Raw genomic sequence first — 21,531 nt, 5'->3', positions numbered from 1 at the left:
AAGGGTTAGTTGACACAAGAATGAAAATAATGTAATTTATTACTCACTCTTGTGTCGTTCCACACCCAAAAGACCATTGTTCATCTTCAGAACACAAATTAAAGATATTTTTGATGAAATCCGATGGCTCAGTGAGGCCTCCATAGATAGATAGCAATGCCACCGAACTTCTCAAGATCCAGAAAGGTACTCAAAACATATTCAAAACAGTTCATCTGAGTTCAGTGGTTCAAACAAAAGATTCAAAGCGGTGTTTCGAAATCGGCCATCACTAGAAATTGTTGAAAAGTCGTTACTTTGTTTTTTTGGTGCACAAAAAATCTCGTCGAACCACTGTAGTCACATGAACTGTTTTGAATATGTTTTTAGTACCTTTCTGGATCTTTTGGAAGTTTGGTGGCATTGCTTGTCTATGAAGGCCTCACTGAGCCATCGGATTTCATCAAAAATATCTTAATTTGTGTTCCGAAGATGAACGAAGGTCTTACGGATGTGGAACTACATGAGGGTGAGTGATTAATGACATTATTTTCATTTTTGGGTGAACTAACCCTTTAATTTCTAATGGAATTCTGACTCAACACAGTATTTTGGATACATTTTTGTCAATAATAATATTTATTTTCTTAAAACTTTATGGATTACTTGAAAAGCAGTTGTGACTTTTGCTTTTTATTATACAATTATATTTATTCGCTGCAATTAAATGTCAGAAACATTGCATTCAGTTCGCACTTAGGTATATTCTTTTAAAGTATATTATTTTCATAATAAGAATTAAGTAATAAGTAAGTGTACTGCTTTTTCACAGGGCTAAAAGGAATAAACATGAAAATAAATCTAAATCTTACTGTACACGTTGACCTAAAGTTATTTCCCACTATGTAAAACGTGTCTTCAATCATATATTGCAACATTTTAAACATGTCAGACATCTGGAGATGGGGAGTTGTATGTCAAGTGACAATGATTTATTGTATCTAAATCATGTATGGTTGCATACTGTATTATATATCACATAGTGAAGTACAGTATACAAAACATTACATTGTGTGTTAGCAAATTCAAACACAGCAACTGATTTTAGAAAGTTTATTTGAACTATTTTACACAAAATGTGAAATTTTACACATACTGTAAATGCAACATACAAAACACTGTAACTCATCCAGGAGTAATCATAAGTAACCACTTATGTTGATTGACTACAAACTTAAATATCTGGAGATGATAAATCTGAGGTTTATAATAGGAATATTGTACCACAACTTATTCTTAAAAATATTTACAATGAGAATTTAATATTTTACAAAATGCTAAAATAGCTAAAATAATGAAATTTACATAACATTTAACATCCCACCCCCCAAAAATTGATATTATGTTGCTGTTAAATGATATTACTATACATTTTGTGAATCTTGAATGTAAGAATAAACATTATGGCATAAAGCTGTGTCAAACCATTCAGGTTACACTTTATATTTGTTCAGAATCCTTAACTGTACCCCTATTTACAGTGGTAAAGGTTTGGGGACTGATAATGAACTACATAAAAATGAGACATGCAAGTCCTTAAACTCTTTAGTTGAGGGTAAAAATATATTCCCAAATAATGCTGAGTCAGTTTGGCACCTCATCTCAATCATTATACCAATAAAGAAAACAATGTGCTCCTATAAATGGTGTATTTCCCTATTTACCAGGCCCAATTAAGAAGATGCCTACCGCGTCCAGAACTTCATTGGTCAACAAAGTGAATATTGTAGGTCAGCTGATGGCCATTGTCCCATGCATACAGCACCTTATCTTTGGGATTGTAATCCACTTGGGTAACAAAGGCGTACTGATTTGTGAACGGCAAACGTGGAGTGGCCTCCGTGTTTGTGTGCGTATCGTAGGCGTATGAAACCTCGCCTTCTTTCTGGTTGTAGACGTCAATGGCGTACAGCACGCCACACACAATGAAACAGTTTCCGTATGAGTTGCGCTTCAGCCCAGTCCTCCATGTGGTCTCCTTCTTCATGGAGAGGTCGCTTGGGTCCAGCTTGCTGATGACGATGACTTCGTGTTGCGAGTAGTCATAATCCAGCGCTGGGTAGATCACCCAGAGGCCACTCTCGTCTACGGCGAAATCGATGTCTGAATGGCCTCGCCATTTCCAGGGCGTGGTGTCCTCGTAGACCGCATCATGAAGCTGAGTCCATGCTGCCACGTAGCGCATGCGCAAGTCATATTTGATGATGTTTTTGGTGAAAGCTCTGTTATAATAGAAGGCACCGTTGTAGACCACATGACCAGTTCCTATCCAGTTGTAGGGAAGCTTGTAGAGGTTACTCCAGCGACCTATCATTATGAAGATATTTGAAAAATATTGATTATAATACAATTTGTTACACAATTTGTTATTACAGGGGTTGGACGATGAAACTGAAACACCTGGTTTTAGACCACAATAATTAGTATGGTGTTGGGCCTCCTTTTGCAGCCAATACAGCATCATTTAATCTTGGGAATGACAGATATAAGTCCTGCAGATTGGACAGAGGGATTTTGAGCCATTCCTCTTCCAGAAGAGTGGACAGGTGTTTTTCCAATCATTCTTACATATTCGGGTCTTTATCGACCCGGATCTATATCTAACACGGAAGGATCTCTACCTGTCGCGATAATATAAAACTCCTCTGATATTAGAGTAACAATTACAGAAGAATAAAATAAATCGTATTTTGTTACCTTTTGGAGCTTGAAAGGGCTCAGTTTGAGCAGATGTTTTATGCCATCATCACTGTCCTCGTCAGAGCTCATTTTGCCAGTAAATTCAGCAAATAATAGGCTAGTTTTATGTTTGAGGTCACGAATATGAGCCCATTCGCGATCTCAAACATATTCTCAAAACTATATAATTTTCAACATCTTCAAAATCAATATTTCGATCGCTAACAGCTTCACCAGATCCATCCAGTAACAGTTACAGTAATATTTGATTGTGTTCAGTACTTGCTCTGCAGTAAATCGCTGAGCCATTTCATGTTTTTCTTATTATTTCGTTTTCTGTCTGAATGAGTCGTCACTTCAGCATTGTGTTTCAGACATTGCCACCTTGTGGAATAAAGGTGAATTGCACTTATTCCGTCATCTAAGATTCAATTATTGTTGTGCAGAAAAAAATATACGCACACTCATACACACCTCGGGTCGTTAGTGACCCTATACAATTTTTACAAAAATGAATACAAAAATAGGCATTCTTTTATAATTTTATGATTTTTTTCTTGTTATATTCTCTATAATGAATTGATTGAGGAATACCAAGAAGGTTGATGTCTAACTTTAAAAAAATGAATGAGGAGGAGGGTAGTGAATGACGTCCCAGGTCACTAAAGACCCGAGGTATGCATTTAAGGGTTAAAGAGGCTCAAAAATGTTTACATCTGGTGACTGTGCCCAGACAGCAACATAATGTGGCCCAGATCCGGTCCACATCTGATACATGTGAATTACACACGGACCAGATGTGGGCCCGATCTGGGCCGATATTATGTTGCTCTCAGGGTGCAGGCCATAGGAGATGTTCAACTTCACTTTCATGTTCATCAAACCATTTAGTCACAAGTCTTGCTGTGTCTAATGGTGCATTATCATGCTGATACACGACACCCCCTTCAGGGTACAATATTTTAACCATTTGGTGCACATGGTTCCCCAGAATGGTTTGGTAGTCCTTGGCAGTGACCTGCCCATCAAGCACAGTAAGAAATGCCATGATATTGCAGCCCAAACCATTACTGATCCACCTTTGTGCTTCACTCTGGGCAGAAACAGTCCAGGTGATAAAACTCTTTAGGGCTTCTCCACGTTGTAACTCCCACAGATGTGGGAAAGACAGTGAAGGTGGACTTATCAGAGAACAATACATGTATCACATTGTTCACAGCCCAAGATTTGCACAGTTGGCACCATTGAAACCAATATTTGGCTATGGCATGGGTGACCAAAGGTTTGGCTATAGCACCCCGACCATGAATATTGACTTTGTGGAGCTCCCAAGAACAGTTTTGGACACCAACAGGAGTTGAGGTGAACATTTAATTCTGTAGTGAGTTGGGCAGCTGGGGTTTTATGGTTTTTGGATACAATTCGGGTTAGTAGCTGGACATCTCTTTCAGACAGCTTCCTCTTGCATTGACAGTTAATCCTGTTGGATATTCTGACATTACCCTGGATACCATAGCTCTCGATGCACCACAAAGACTTCCTGTCCTGGTCACAGATGAGTCAGCAAGATGCGCACCAACAATTTGTCCTCTTTTGAACTCCCATTATGTTGTGTGGATTGCAATATATTATGTACAGCTGTGCTATTGGTCTTATAACTCAACCTTCACACTTTGGTCTTATTGATAGAATGTAAAATCAGTGAAGACTGGCCACCAGGCTGTGCATTTATTGGCGTGAAACCTCCAACACTATATTGGCCAGTGTTTCAGTTTCATTGTCCAACCCCTGTAGTTACACAATACAGACCATCATTGATGTAACCATTATGGGGGAATTTACTCTCTGCATTGTTTTAATGCCCGATTTACTAAATAAATTATACAAATCAGTAATAAAATGTGCACTGAATGCCATTTTCACAGTTCTTGCAGGTCAGTTGTGAGGACTCCAACAGTGCAATACAGGCATCTGAACTGGCTCTTTAAAATGCTGTGGGTCTTAGATGTCTGGTTATAGCAGTTCTCCATGATTTAATGATTAATTTAATTAATTACTGCAGCCACGATCAATAATAAACATGATCAATAAATTATAAAAAAAAAAAATAAATAAAAAATAAATAAAATAAAAAATTTAATTAAACATAATAAAATAAAATTTAAATTAAATATTACTACACAGACTTTTGTGAATACGGCGTAATCTATAGTCTAATTTACATAAGAGACATTCCAATAATTTAAATACCTGTCTTCAAGTGCAACATCTTTCTGGAACAACATTTCAATCAACCAATCAGATTTGAGGGACAAATTTACAGTTTATGTACCAGGGTTAGATGCTTCTACAACAGTGTTATTCAACTATCATTTCCCTCTGATTTTAGGGATAACTTATGGGTAGGGTTAAGTTTATGGTTAGGACTAAATTTTCGGACAGGAATGTTTTTCCAGGATCAACAAAATATGTTTACCCATGAACGCGTCTAACACTGCAAAATCAGGATGTTCAGTAAACAAGCCCTAAACTACAGCTCGAAAGTGGCACAGTTGTTTAGTGAATTCCCCCTTTTTGTTTAGCTCTTTTTACCTTGTTTGAAATTCTCCAGGTTACGGAACTCTACCAGGTTATTGCCGTAGTAGTAGTTTGTAACATAGATCTTGTTGTCTTTGGCCACTGGGTCTTTCATCCAGGCTCCTTCATTCCGTCCATAACTGTGATGCTTCTCTGGGATCTCAACTGAAGCAAGGGTGCCCTCACAGTCTAGAGATTTACCTATTCAAATAATAATTAAAAAAACATACATTTTAATCATTCTAATATGCTGATTTGATGCTCAAGAAGTATTTCTTCTTATTATTAGTGTGAGTAATTGCGATTAATCACATCTAACATGAAAGTATATACACATATATATATATACATGTATAGTGTTTTCAAAACATTGCTTCGAAGCTTTACAAAACTTTCGTTTCGAATCAGTGATTTGGAGCGCCAAAGTCACGTGATTTCAGTAAACGAGGCTTTGTTTACGCGATCCGAACCACTGATTCGAAACAAAAGATTTATAAAGCTTCAAAGCTGTGTTTTGAAATCGGCCATCACTAGATAGTGGTGAAAAGTCGTTATTTTGTTTTTTTTGGCACACAAAAAGTATTCTTGTCTCATTATAATATTAAAGGGTTAATTAACCCAAAAATTAAAATATTGTCATTAATTACTCACCCTCATGTCGTTCTACACCCCTAAGACCTTTGTTCATCTTCGGAACACAAATTAAGATATTTTTGATTAAAGTTGCCCTAGATTCAAAAATTTAATTTACCTCGGCATAGTTAAATAACAAGAGTTCAGTACATGGAAAAGACATACAGTGAGTCTCAAACTCCATTGTTTCCTCCTTCTTATATAAATCTCATTTGTTTAAAAGACCTCCGAAGAACAGGCGAATCTCAACATAACACCGACTGTTACGTAACAGTCGGGGTGTACGCCCCTAATATTTGCATATGCCAGCCCATGATCAAGGCATTACACAAGGGCAGCCAGTATTAACGTCTGGATTTGCACAGCTGAATCAACAGACTAGGTAAGCAAGCAAGGACAACAGCGAAAAATGGCAGATGGAGCAATAATAACTGACATTATTCATGATAACATGATATTTTTAGTGATATTTGTAAATTGTCTTTCTAAATGTTTCGTTAGCATGTTGCTAATGTACTGTTAAATGTGGTTAAAGTTACCATTGTTTCTTACTCTATTCACGGAGACAAGAGCCGTCACTATTTTCATTTTGAAACACTTGCAGTCTGTATAATTCATAAACACAACTTCATTCTTTATAAATCTCTCCAACAGTGTAGCATTAGCCGTTAGCCACGGAGCATAGCCTCAAACTCATTCAGAATCAATGTAAACATCAAAATAAACACTGTACTTACGCGATTAGACATGCTGCATGACGAACACTTTGTAAAGATCCATTTTGAGGGTTATATTAGCTGTTTGAACTTTTTTTATGTTGTTTAAGGCAAGCGCGAGCTCTTGGGGCGTGGAGCACGAGATTTAAAGGGCCACACACCCTGAATCGTCTCATTTCTAATTATGCCCCAAAATAGGCAGTTAAAAAAATGAATAAAAAAAAAAATCTATGGGGTATTTTGAGCTGAAACTTCACAGACACATTCAGGGGACACCTTAGACTTATATTACATCTTGTGAAAGAATGTTCTAGGGCACCTTTAAATCCGATGGCTCAGTGAGGCCTGCACAGACAGCAATGGTACTTTCTCTCAAGATTCTCTCAAGATCCATAAAGGTACAAAAAACATATTTAAATCAGTTCATGTGAGTACATTGGTTCTACCTTAATATTATAAAGCGATATTATAAACCAAAAAAAACAAAATAACGACTTTTTAATATCTAGTGATGGCTGATTTCAAAACACTGCTTCTTGACGCTTTGGAGCTTTACGAATCAAATCAGTGGATCGGAGCATCAAAGTCACGTGATTTCAGCAGTCTGACGGTTTGATACGCGATCCGAATCACTGATTCGACTCAAAAGATTCAGAACGCTCTGAAGTTATGTAATATGTTTTTAGTACCTTTATGGATCTTGAGAGAGGAAGTACCATTGCTGTCTATGCAGGCCTCACTGAGCCATTGGATTTAATCAAAAATATCTTAATTTGTAATCCGAAGATGAACGAAGGTCTTACGGGTGTGGAACGACATGAGGGTGAGGAATAAATTACATTATTTTCATTTTTGGGTGAACTAACCCTTTAATATTTTGTGGAAACCATGATACATTTTTTCAGGATTATTTAATAAATGGATAGGTGAAAAGAACAGCATTTATTTGAAACAGAATTTTAACTTATTTATATGTAAATAAACTGTACCTGCTTTATGCAAGTGTGTCTTTCCTCCACTGCCTATTGGTTTCTCTGGTGTTGGTGTTGACAGGGTTGAATTCATGATGGCCACATCACTAGTGGTTTCTAGTGCGGTGCTTGTTGTTGTCACAGAAACAAGCGTGGTGGTGGTTGTTATTGGTGGTACAGTCGACGTTATTTCAGAGGCTTCCAAGACCTTTTTGTCCTCAGTTTGGTGGCCAGTGTGGGTTTTGGCTGGGTTTTCTGAAAACAGCAGAAAGAGAAAGACAGGGAGGGTTTGAAATGAGGATTACAACTCTTGGCCTAAAGTTTTACCCCAAGCATTTTAGATTCCTCACATCAAAAAGAATTATTAATGAGATGTTGCACTCGAAGAAACTTCCTGCATTGTAACCCAGTCTCTGCCTGCAATGCTTGGATTCGACATTCCTACACTGAGCCTATTTCATCTCGTGCCATGTACAACAGATCTCCGTAAGACAATGTCAGTGGAGAGACCCTAATCTGAGCTTTCTCTTCCTGCACTGTGGGAGCGTCTGGAACATTAAACATGTGGACATGAGCGCAGGAGAGAGGGCCAGACATAAGTACATCAGATATTAATACACGCTCCATCACTGTGATCTGCCATTCAAGGACACAGGGCCATTACTGTAATAGTTCTGGACACCTCAACAAACATTTGATTATTTTCACTTCCCTGCATGTCACCGTTTTATTTGATTCTGGACGGCATTGTAAATGATTTCATGCCAGTGGAAAGTTCTTGCTGATATTGCTGATGAAATAAAGAAATATAGTCCAGCATTTCACTAAAATAACTAAAGTTTCTTACCGCCTCTCAAGAGATGCATTTAAAACAAGAGCAAAACTTATAAAACGACTATAATGTAGATTTCAGGTCCAGATTCACGAGAAGGAAACCCCTTTTCCTAACCAAGGGCTATTCTGGTGTTCACAATTACTAAGTGTTTTAACAAGAAATAAAATATAAGAGGTAAGGGATTATGGAGGGATTTTATAGAGGATATGTCAGAGATCCAGTCTCACAAGAGGTTTGTGGAATATAAATAATAAAATGTTTCTCTCAGCTTTCTGCTTGTAATGTTTTATGTGCAGGTTTGCTGTTGCGTTCTCATGGCCTTGGGTCACAAAAAGGTACAGGTGCAAACAACATGTCCTATATCTCAAAAACTCATCAAAGCAGTACATAAATATCAAGCCAATCAAAATTGCCATCCTCAAGTCACGATGATTAGGTATATTGAAGTGTTTTAGCCATTTTATCGCCCACATTAAAGCCAGTTGCTTTTGGCTCTGGTAGAACTATACTTTCAGAAGACATTAATTGAACACAGATGTGATGTGCACATCTCCATACCTCTCTCTCCTCTCCCTGCTGAATGAGATTCAGAGTCCTCTGTCTTAGACGCTTTGTAGAATGTTGTCCCTCTGATGACGCCCTTCTGGTGGACTAAGGTCTTGGTTTTGGTGGTGGGGTCTGGCTTTCCAGGTTTTGATGCTTTAGCAGGAGCCTCATTCTTGGGCTTGACAGGTTTCTCTTTAGGCTGTTTGGGTGGAGGTTTGACAGCTGGGGGTTTCTTGTTGGGTGGTTTTATGACCTCCTTAGACTTTTTACTCTCTGTGCCCTGGAATCACACAGTTTTGAATTACAAGGCTGATCTTGTGCAGTTGTGTGTGTTGGAAAAAACGTGTGTTACCTGTGCTTTATTGTCAGAGGCTGCGTCTTTCTGCAACAGCTGTAGTCCCAGGCTGGAGATCTCTTTTTTGATGCTCACCATGATGTCGGAGTAGTTCTCGTAGCGCTTTAGCTGATTAGACAGATTCACTACGCTGTCTCTCACAAAATCATTTTCCCTGGTAAGGTTTGTCTTTATGGTCTATGAAGAGATCATCAAAATAGTGTCATAGTTCTGGCAATTTTCTTGAAGGTTTCACATATAAGTCTGATCAATCAGATGGTTACCTCTTCTAATGTGTTCATCTGAGACACAACCTTGTTCATGTAGGCATGGACCTTCATTAGATCCATACTGTACAATGTTCCTTCCAGAAGATCCACCATGGAATGGAGCTGAACACGAACAGAATAATAAAGAATGGTTGTTTGAGCGAATATGATATTCGATATGAAACTACGCTCAGTATTTATACCCTGAGAAATATATATCGGCATGGCTCTTGGACACTGCTGTGTTAAAGGATTAGTCCACTTTTAAATACACTTTTCCTGATAAATTTACTCACCCCCATGTCATCCAAGATGTTCATGTCTTTCTTTCGTCAGTCGAAAAGAAATGAAGGTTTTTGAGGAAAACATTCCAGGATTATTCTGCTTACAGTGGATTTCAATGGCTACCAACAGATTGAAGGTCAAAATTACAGTTTCAGTGCAGCTTCAAGGCTTTAAACGATACCAGATGAGTAATAAGGGTCTTATCTAGCGAAACGATCGGTCATTTTCGAAAAAAAATACAACCGTTTATGCTTTATAAACAAAATATCGCCTTGAACGTACTTTCCGCTTCCGCATTCTTCATAAGGCTTACACTGAATGTTCTACGCCTTCCCTATTCAAGTTACGGAAAAAAACGAAACTGGCGCCGCGTAGAATAGGGAAGGCGTAGAACATTCAGTGTAAGCGTTATGAAGAATGCGGAAGCGAAAGTACGTTCAAGGCGATATTTTGTTTATAAAGCATAAACGGTTGTATTTTTTTTCGAAAATGACCGATCGTTTCGCTAGATAAGACCCTTATTACTCATCTGGTATCGTTTAAAGCCTTGAAGCTGCACTGAAACTGTAATTTTGACCTTCAATCTGTTGGTAGCCATTGAAATCCACTGTAAGGAGAAAAATCCTGGAATGTTTTCCTCAAAAACCTTCATTTCTTTTCGACTGACGAAAGAAAGACATGAACATCTTGGATGACATGGGGGTGAGTAAATTATCAGGAAAAGTGTATTTAAAAGTGGACTAATCCTTTAAGCACTGTGGGAAGCATCTGCATCATGCTGCTGATTACCACAGAAAATAATTTTGACTCATTCAGTTTGGAAAAACAAACTAATTCTGTCAATGTGTTTTTTGTTAGTTTTTATCAGTTGAGTGGTTAAAATGATTTTCTGTTGTAACCAACAGCATCTGTGGCATGCTTTCCATTAACAGAAAATCATTTTAACTCCCAATGGAGAGCTTATCTTTCATTTACACCTCTTACAAATTCAGCTCTAAATATGTAAAAATGTCAAAGTAAGGCCTGAACATCTTTAGAAAATGCCAAATTCTAGGTGTATATGACTTTTTTCTTTCTGATGAACACAATCTGAGATATATTAACAAATACCCAGACGCATCCGAGCTTTATAATGGCAGTGAATGTGACCAATGAGTTTGAGCTGAAGAAAGAACATCCATCCACATCCATCCATCATAAACGGTCTCCACACAGCTCCGGAGGGTTAATAAAGGCCTTCTGAAGCGAAGCGATGCGTTTGTGTAAAAAAATATCCATTTTTAACAAGTTATGAAGTAAAATATCTAGCTTCCGCCAGACCATGTTCTGTATTTAACTTACAGACAAAGTAAACTGGCATCGCGTCAGTTAAGCTTTTTCCGCAAGTCGAATAGGGAAGGCGTAGGATGTAGCATAAGCGTTTTGAACTGCAAGAGTTTTACACTTTCTTCGTAACTTGAATACGGAAGGCGGTCTGGTGGAAGCTAGATATTTTATTTCATAATTTGTTAAATAAGGATTTTTTTTATTTTTTTAAATGAATCGCTTCACTTCAGAAGGCTTTTATTAACCCCCGGAGCCATGTGGAGTAGGTTTATGATGGATGGATGTGGATGGAAGCACTTTCTTCAGCTCATACTTATTGGTCCCGTTCACTGCCATTATAAAGTTCGGATGGGTCAGGATATTTATTAATATATATCCGATTGTGTTCATGAAAAAGAAGAAAGTCATATACACCTAGGATGGCTTGAGGGTGAGTAAAGCTTGGGGTAAATTTTCATTTGAAAGTGAACTAATCCTTTAAGGTCTGGACATCTTAAAAAATGTTACATTAAGGTCTGAACATCTTTTAAAAACACCAATTTAAAGTCAGAACATAAAAAAAAAAAAAAAGTCAAATAAAGGTCTGGAAATTTAAAAAAATGCCAAATTAAGGCCTGAACACCTTTAAAAAAAAAAGCCAAATTAGGACCTGAACATCTTAAAAAATGCAATAAAAATGGTAAATGAAAAGAAGTTAACCTTCATAAAATGATGATGACCAACCTCAAGTCAAACTAAATATATGAGCTTCTTTTATATCCATTTAGCTTTTTTTTTTTTTTTGCTATACTAGTACTAAAATGTGTCTAAAAACTGTTTAAAACATTACTTTTTGGACTGATTGAATATATAATTTTAACAGATTTGTTGAGGTGGTGGTACAATCCAAATCCCTATTTCAGTTCTTTTAAAAAAGTACTTCAGTTTATATCCTACTGGTGGCTAGTGCCACTTAACTAAAAATGCCATGTAACTGAAACATTCTTTTAAACGAAAGCTCTAAAAGAAAAATGCAATTTACATTCAAATACAGAATCTAGCCAAATACCAAAATCAAAAAATGACACTTTTTATTATTATTATTATTTACCTTGAGTAGTTCAGGAGCTTGTTTCCTGAGTTTTTCTGTTCTCCATTCATTCTCACAAGGGTTGAGTGAGGAGGGAGGAGCCGTGCACGAACATTTACAGTCAGAGCCTGAGCTCACCGTCTCCACAGTGTAAAAATCATCCACTCGCAAACTTCCGTCACGGAGCCTCGTGCACGCCTCAATACTCAACGGTCGCATCACGCACTTACAGCGGCAGTCTGAACCCTCAGATACCATCTTGACCGGCTCCGGCTCACCAAAAATCTGACAGAGATAGACAATGTGAAAAAGTAAAAAAAACACATTTACGATAAAACTTCCATTCAAAAGTTGTTTTTGCTTACCAAGGCTGCAGTAAAACAGTAATATTGTGAAATATTATTACAATTTAAAATAACTGTTTTCCATTTTAATATATTTTAAAATGAAATTTACTCTTGTGATGGCAAAGCTGAATTTTCAGCATCATTAGGTGACTCCAATCATCAGTGTCACATGACGCTTCAGAAATAATTCTAATATGATGATTTGCTGTTCAAGAAACATTTCTAATTATTATCAATTCAGTTGTGCTGCTCTTTTTCAGGATTCTTCGATAAATAGAAAGTTCAAAAGAACAGCATTTATTTGAAATCTTTTGTTTTAACAGTCACATCATCAATTAAATGTGTCGTTGCTGAATAAAAGTATTAATTTGAATGATGGTGTATCTTGCTTTTAAATCATACACTGTAAAAATTAATACACTATCTACTCAAAATTGTGGCAACGGATTATAAGCAATATTATTAATTAAATTCAACATATAAGAATTGAGTTAGAATTAATCAAATTAATTCCTTAAAAGTCAATCATTTAAAATGCGTAAAATTAGCAAACACCATTACAAAAACCACAAACTGACATAAAAAGCAATAAGTCAAAATGGGCAACTAAATAAAATACTGATCACCATAATGGTGACCAAATCAAATCTTTTTCAATAAAATCAACATCGACATCTAAACCTCTGTTAATTTGTGTGTTTCTCTTTCCTTCAGTGATCTAACCTGTTATCATCAGGTGTCTTCAATGTTGGCAATAAATAATAAAGAGTTGTTAATTTATCTTTGACGTCTATCTGTTATTCAGATATTTTTGTTTTAATGGTTCACATTTAAGGAACTAAATTCTAACTCAATTCTATTTGCTGAATTTAATTAATAATATTGCTTATAATCTGTTGCCAAAATTTTATGGAGTAGATATAACGTATTACTTTTTACAGTGTATTCATATAATATGGTGTAAAAAATATGTTGTTTTATGGAATTATGTGAGGTACAATACACGAAATACTTCTTTATAATATCCAGCCAGAACATGAAGATCAATATAAATCCTTCAAGAGTCAGCGGAATGACACGTGATGCAATTGCAAACAAAACAAGAAGTTTAACCCTTTCACATCCCTCTTCAATCATCAGATTAAAGTCTTTCTGCACTTTAATTTACCTTGAACACCGTAACGGACTTTGTCTGTCGGCTTGAACCCTGATGCTCTGGAAGTGATCAGCCATTACATTCTGGCCTGTGAGGAACCCACTAGTGAAATTTTACCAGGCCCTATAACACTTGCCCACAATTTGAACTCCCTACCAGACCTTCATAAACACATGCTTTTACTTGATGGGTCTGTGCCATTTTACATACGTTTAAAGTCTTATCTGAAGTCCCAAGTTACACAGAACACAAAAATCTATCTACATTTTATGAATCAAGACTACTCACTTTGGAGAAGATACAGAAAACAACTCTTTTCTCTCTCACGCACACATCTGTTGTCAGTTAGCGCTAGCTTTTACCATGGCACTGGCTTCGAAGACAGCCTGGGGCTTAAGATTCCCATAAATTCAGCACAGTGATGGGACCTGAGTGGATTTGCACCTTCTCCCATAAACAACTTGTTTTTAAACCACATCCTGCAGCACCTCACTGTTTGACAGAACAATCTCTCATTTCTCAATAACAGCCTTGCATGACATCCAGTGAGATACATGTGAATATCATTTACAGAGTATGTACTTGCGCCATAAAGCAATAATTGGATTGATATGAAGCATCATGAAAGCCAGGTGTTGTTGAATATGGAGGTTGTCCATATATGGCGCCGTGCTCTCTGAGATGTCGGCCACATGTACTTCAAAAAGCTGAGGAGTTCTTTGCCTTTGTAATACCTGCCTGTCTCTGACAGCACCAATAAATTGAGCTTCATGAACAGTAGCAGTAAAAGCGAAAGGAATATGTGAAGCCACAGGGGCAGAACCCACAAAATGGACAAATGCGCAATGACGGCATACGATTAAGGAAGAAGAAGTAAATGATGCACAGATGTGCTGCTTTTTTTTCTCAGACTGCCAAAACAACTTGCTGCTGTTGAGTGTGTACTGAAGACATGGTTGTAGGAATTATCTAAAAAGTTACAAAACCATATTTCCTTGGCTCATGAATATGAATTAGGTTGCATTCTACTGATTGACAGAAGCTCTGCTTTGTCTTAAAGGAGACCTGTAATGCCCCTTTTACAAGATGCAATATAAGTCTCTGGTGTCCCCAGAATGTGTCTGTGAAGGTTCAGCTCAAAATACCCCACAGATCATTTATTATAGCTTGTCAAATTTGCCCCTATTTGGGTGTGAGCAAAAACACACCATTTTTCCTGTGTGTCCCTTTAAATGCAAATGAGCTGGCCCACTTTCCAAAAGAGGGAGGAGCTTTAAAGGTGCAATATGTAATATTTTTGCAGTAAAATATCCAAAAACCACTAGGCCAGTGTTATATATTTTGTTCACTTGAGTACTTAGAATATTTCAAATGTTTCCAACTATTTGTAAATCGTGAGAAAATTGCAATTTTAACCAAGGCTCCGGGACGTGTGATCGCCTTTCAATTGTGTCATACCCACGTTACCCTCGGTCCGCCTCAGTTTCCGTTTTTATTTTGCAGAAACCATGGAAACGCCAAAGATGCTTTAATATATTACACGTTTTAATAGACAAGGGAACAACTGTTTTGATATATTTACAGACAGAAAACGAATTGTTGTTATATAGCTCAACACGTTTAGTCTTATTGATTAAATCTAATTTTCATGATTTTTTGCGAGTACCATGCTTTACCATGCCTGAGAGAAAAACACTATTTTGTCAAGTAGCTAACATAGCATAATCAGATGCAACTTTATTTTTAGTAACAGTAATACAAAATTTTTCTCCATCATACAATACGTTTTAAAATTACTTACATGCCATTTATCAACACAAGCCATCCAATATTTAATATGATATTCTAAAATTGATCTAAAATCTTACTGCAGTGTGCAACAGTGTCTCACAGCAGCCGCCGAGCGAACGCACAGAGTAACGTTATAACATTTTCAACACTCTCAAATGTATCTAATATGATAAACAGAGCTGCGTTACCTCATACTCATGACCGGAAAAGCGGAAGTGGCGCCGGCGACTGTGGCATAATAAAAGTTCCTCTGCTCGTGAGGCGTGTGTTGCGCAATCGCTCCAGCGGCCTTGTTCAGCTCCCACAATACTCAGTTCTGCTCTGCTTCACACTACAGTAACGGTTTTTAACGTCCGTTGAGGTGGAGACCACATGTCCCAAGATTCCACTCTCAAACTTGGCGTCATCAAGCTACGCCTTTGTTTTGGCTTCTAGCGACCTCTAGCGGACAAAATTATTACATACTGCACCTTTAACAGCTCGCGCTTCAGTTGCTCAACAACAACAAAGCTGGAGAATCTCACGCAGCCAAAATGACGATTGTCAGTAACAGTGTTCAGCCTTACATTGCTCAAACCAGAGTCGGACACTGATGGAGAAACTCAGGAAGAAGTTACAACTTTTAGAATGAAACTGGACGTTTCTGAATGGTTAGTGGATACATTTATGTAGTTGCTCTGGGGTTGATTCAATTCATTGACTAGCATGTGCCATCATGTTAATAAAATCCAGCATTGAATTGACCCTCATTCGTGAAGCAGTCTGGCTTAAAATGAAGGCATGGTAACAACACTCTACTACAACAACTCTTCCTCTTCTCTAAAGCAGCCCAACATGGCCTCACCCCCTTTGTTGTGTGTTCTCAGGGGCGGGTTTATGTACATTTTAGGGTTAGTGATGTCACTAACCCAGGAAGAAGCTTGGTGTAGTCCCTACCAGCCGTTTGTTGTAAACAGCAAATTTTTAAAAGAAAATATCTCCCTTAGAATTTAACTTTGAGCATCATAACTTTGCCGAGGTTGTTTATGCTCTAACAGCAACATTACACACTAACTAAAGTTAAAAAAAGTGAAATCAAAATCAACCACCCCTTTAAAGGGACAGTCCACCCAAACGTGATTTATTTACTCACCCTCATGTTGTTCCAAACCTGTATGGCTTTCTTTGACTGTTTATGTCTATACAGTGAAAGTCAATGGGGTAAAAAAATTGTTTTGGAACAACATAAGGGTGAGTAAATGATGACAGAATTATCATTTTTGAGTGAACTCTCTTTTTAAGATCACTACAGTCTCAAGGACTGTTTTAATGCATCCTTTCTGGTTGGCATTTAAACATAAAGACAGTATGACCCTGCATAAAAGTCAAAACACTATGACCTACTGTATTTGATTGACATCGGGCTCTGCCTCCATCTAACAGTGGCCTTTTTGCTCTCTGACTGTTTGCTCAAAGAGCTTAGGCCTGTCGTCTATCTATACTGAGATTTAGAGGTCTCTATAAATGCCCAGCCATAGCACATATGGAACTGCTTACAGGCAGTGAAAGATTTCTGCCTTTCAGAAATTCTTTATTATAAGATATGCTCCATCTTTGAGACATCCATTTGTCTGATCTCGCACTGCCACGTAGTCGGGTATGATGGGTCTAAAGGCTCCGCGGGGTAAAAGGAATTCTTGGGGTTTTTTTCTCTCTCAAAACAATAAATAGTAACAAAAGAGCTTTCCTAAACACCTGTTTGTTGTTATGCACTGTAACATTGTCCTGATCCATGAGGTCATCATGTGCAATGTCTAAAGGTTGTTTATGAGGGAAATTTAACATTTCAACTATAACATATATTTTGAGACGAAAGCTTGAAGAAAAAAAATGCCATAAAAACACTGAAAGAATAATAACTGCTTAAGAGGTACTGGTACACCATTTGCTGACATGTTTTTGTTGTTGTTATTGTATGTGCATAAATACTACTTAAGAATTAACTTTTTTGTCCATTGTTCTTTGAATTTTCGGTCTACATCATTGTCTTCTGTGCATCAGAATAATTCGCAGTGCTTCCTACAGGTTTGAAATATAGTTGTGGTGGTAGCCGGGTGAAAAATCCTCCTATTACCCACGGCACAAAAATGGTCTACTACATGTGACAAACAAATAATGTGTGATTTTTACCATTATTTTTATTAATTTAATTTTAATTACATAGCATACTATTACATTTAATTACATACTAATATTATGCATTATTATGCATTGTAAATAATGCAAAATTACAGCATTTAAACGGTTATCAGGTTTTCCTATGTTCTCCTTGCTGTCATATAGTGTCTCTCTCAGTGAATGGGACACAGATTTTACTAGTAAAATTTATATAATGAATAATTTGTGTGTCAAATAATGATCTTAGTCTTTTCTTCCTGTGGGGGAGACTACAATAATTTAATATGAATTAAATGGAAATCAAATTAAATACAATTTATTGTGTAACCAAAATACCAATAATGCCCAAAAGAAAAAGAAAAAACTTAGCGTGTGACTTTTGATTATAAACAAGCCCGAAATACACCGTGACTCTTATTTTGAAATGTCTGTACTATTGCAGGCTGATCCTTCAGATTCTTACAACCGTATAAAACGTTTTATATAAAGGCCATAAAGTAGACATTGTAATAATTCATCAACTTGAGTTCATTAGCAATCGCTTGGCATAAATCTGCGCTTTTCATTGATTGAGAATCACTTTGAAGCAGTCTGAAGCGCTGTTGCGTGAGCTTGTAAAAGCAGCGCCCCCTTGTGACTTTACAACATGCAGCACCTGTGGAAATGTTTGCGGGAGTAAACAGTTCTGACGCACACATAAGGAGCAGGTACGAAACGACTAGTTAATCGATCGCGGATGGTTTCATTATCTTGCGCGGATATACAAGTATAAGAGGATAAAAATAATAAAAGCAAAAATGTGTCTCCAATATACTTGGGCGGCCGTTATTATACCTGGGCGGCCCGCCCAAGTAAAGTCTATGTGTGGAAGCACTGCTCTTGTCATCGCATTCATGATCATGATCCTTATTTGCACATATATTTCATTTGAAGAAGACGTGATTAAATATGTGTGCATACATGGTTCTTAGAGCGCTAGAGTATGTGAAATATGTCCATAAAAACTTTAAACAGGTTTACTCCAGTCCAGTCTTTGATCCGCATTGCGAGTGTTGTTAAACTCATTGCGGCGTTCCGCGCTGAAACCACTCTCATACACACTCTGCATGTTGTTACACGTTGTTTGAATTCACCACTGTAATGGGATTTGGGTTAAGAATTAATTCTCATGAATAAATGCAGAGAAGCGCTCAAGAACTGTATGACGTAGATTCGTGCAGCTCCAGCCCCAGCAGCCAATCACACACTCCGCAGGCATACTTCTACGTCAGATTCCATGACGTTGCTTCGACTTTGGTTTTCAACCCGAAAGAACAAAATTGTTTGGAAAGATGCAAAAAATAACCAATTTACAACTAATTGATTAAATTTATGAGTGTTTTTAGTGTTTTCACTGATGTGCAGCCTGTGCATACTTGTTAACATCTCAAAAAATGTATTTTCACGTCGCATTGTGTCAAAAGCAAATAGCACCCATTATAATCACTGACGCTGTCTACACTGGATACAGTATACATATGCGTGTTCAGTTTCTGACATACTCCACGGCACACGCAGGACAAATGGAAGAGTAAATGCAAGCATAAATTAACGTTCGCTTTGACGAACCCTGTTTAAACAGCTCGTCTGCTCATTTCTGTAGAGACTTCAGAAGGATACCAGCGTCAGGAACAAGTGGATGGTTTATTTTTAATGGCGTCATGGATTGCGTCGGAGGATTATATGCTTGTTTGGAGAATTTGATTGTTTTGTCAGCATGACACATTGTAAAGGAGAGTTCGCAAAGACACTTTAGTTGACGGATGAATCAGTCAGCTGTATTGGATCTGACAGCAGTTACATTTCCATGAGGAAATGATTTCATAAAGCTTTGTCTGTAAATGAAGGTTTATGGATAATTTTTTCAAAACACTAACTAATATGCAATAGAGAGTGGGCATTGATACTGTTTCCTATGCAATGGTGTTAGCCAATCATAACAGTGGCTGTTTACTGACAAGCTTTAAAGGATCTGTCCCTTAAAAATGAATAATTTCAGACAGAGGGTCAGAATGAGGGTTGAAAATAATGTTTTTTTCCATATATATATATATATATATATATATATATATATATATATATATATATTCAAATTGAGCTAATCCACCAATGTTCATTAAAAATTTTAATTTATATCTTTAAATCATCATTTACTGTGAAAAAAAAAAAAAAAAGTCCATCTCCCAAAGGAATGCAGTTATTATTTAGAGGAAATTATTCATATTATAGGCAGGGAATCCCAATAATAGACTTAAAGGTGTCTGCAGTTAAAATGCAAAGGCAAAGCCAGTTAATTACCTGGAATGATGGATCAAAACTCTTATTAACAGGGCTTAAAGTCCTAGTGAAGACTTTCATCATGTAGTTCCATGACAACCACACAATAACGCACACAGGGTGCCACGCAGAAACTGAGCTACTGTCAGCTTGAAGTGGAAGGATTTAATAAAGCTTTGCTGTTCTTTTGTGTAAGCTCAGACTGATAGGGGCTGTTAAAAAAGATTTAGTCTGACAGTAATTTGCCAAACTTCTCAAAAACACATTTTATCCTCAGCTAAAATTACCTCAGAATGGCTAAACGAGTTAATTAGGTGAAAAGTCTTGCAAACATACTCTCTCTCACACACTCAGTGTCTATAAGGCCTAGTGGGCTTTGACAATAAGAGCCCTTGTTAACTGGAATGAAAGAGTGTGTTATGGTCATTTTGGTGTGTGCATCAGGCATCAAGGCATACTCAGTTCTTTGTAGGCTCTATATAGCTTCCCAGATACTCTCTAATACATGCACATATGCACTATATCTAGCCGCACCATTCAATGAGGGAGCATTTTTGGTAAAGTTCATATCTTAATAAAGAAAAATGACATGGAAGTAAATTAATGACAAATGTCTTTAAAACTAAATAGCATGTTGAATTTCAATAATTGAAAAAATGCATTGTGTTAACTGCTTGCATTTGAATGCATGGTATTTTCAGGGTTTGCATTTTTGGGGGCAGAATTTTATTTATTTCAAAGACATTTGTCATTATTTTCTTCCATAAAAATGAACTACTGCGGAGCCCTGCACATGACATGCAGGAAAAAATAGTAGGCTTAATCGTGCGCACAATTTACTATTTCGTTCCCTCGATTTATATATCATGAGCATGATTTATAAATTGAGGGAACAAAATAGTAAATCGTGTGCATGATTTAGTAAATCGAGGGAACAAATTAGTAAATTGTGCGCAGGATTTAGCAAAACGAGCGAACAAAACAGTAAATTGTGTGCACGATTTAGCAAAACGAGGGAACGCAACAGTAAATTGTGCGCATGATTTATAAATCGAGGGAACAAAATATTAAATCATGCATGAGATTTAGCAAAATGAGGGAACAAAACAGTAAATCGATTTACTAATTCATAAATCGTGCGCACGATTTAGCAAAACGAGGGAAGTGATTAGTAAATCGTACACATGATTTAACAAATTGAAGGAATAATTCACTAAATCGTGCACACGATTTAGCAAATCGAGGGAATTAATTAGTAAATTGTGCGCACGATTTACAAATTTGTAAATCGTGTACACAATTTAGCAAAACGAGGGAATTAATTAGTAAATCTTGCACACAATTTAGCAAAACGAGGGAACGAATAAGTAAATCGTGCGTGCGATTTAGGAAAATGAGGGAACAAAACAGTAAATTGTGTGCACGATTTAGCAAATCTAAGGAATAATTCAGTAAATCGTGCACACAATTTAGCAAATCAATGGA

The 21,531-nt window shown here is 37.0% G+C and overlaps 1 protein-coding gene across 2 annotated transcripts in view; it reads right to left on the bottom strand.

Annotated features, from left to right (window-relative positions):
- Positions 1 to 1,078: 1,078 nt before the first annotated feature.
- The window catches only part of olfml2a (olfactomedin-like 2A), a 36,288-nt gene continuing 15,835 nt past the window's right edge, over positions 1,079 to 21,531 (bottom strand). For both annotated transcript variants that reach the window (XM_048210482.1, XM_048210483.1), the window contains exons 2-8: positions 12,301 to 12,564; positions 9,615 to 9,722; positions 9,349 to 9,528; positions 9,009 to 9,276; positions 7,634 to 7,870; positions 5,311 to 5,496; positions 1,079 to 2,346 (exon numbers count right to left, since the gene is read on the bottom strand). In XM_048210482.1, coding sequence (XP_048066439.1) covers positions 1,742 to 2,346; positions 5,311 to 5,496; positions 7,634 to 7,870; positions 9,009 to 9,276; positions 9,349 to 9,528; positions 9,615 to 9,722; positions 12,301 to 12,564 — 1,848 coding nt within the window. In that variant the 3' untranslated portion in view covers positions 1,079 to 1,741. The remainder of the gene's footprint in view (positions 2,347 to 5,310; positions 5,497 to 7,633; positions 7,871 to 9,008; positions 9,277 to 9,348; positions 9,529 to 9,614; positions 9,723 to 12,300; positions 12,565 to 21,531) is intronic.

Source organism: Megalobrama amblycephala, linkage group LG12 (assembly GCF_018812025.1).
Source record: "Megalobrama amblycephala isolate DHTTF-2021 linkage group LG12, ASM1881202v1, whole genome shotgun sequence".
NCBI lineage: Eukaryota > Metazoa > Chordata > Actinopteri > Cypriniformes > Xenocyprididae > Megalobrama > Megalobrama amblycephala.
The sequence above is the reverse complement of the archived record's forward strand: the minus strand, read 5'-3'. Positions and strand labels throughout refer to the sequence as shown.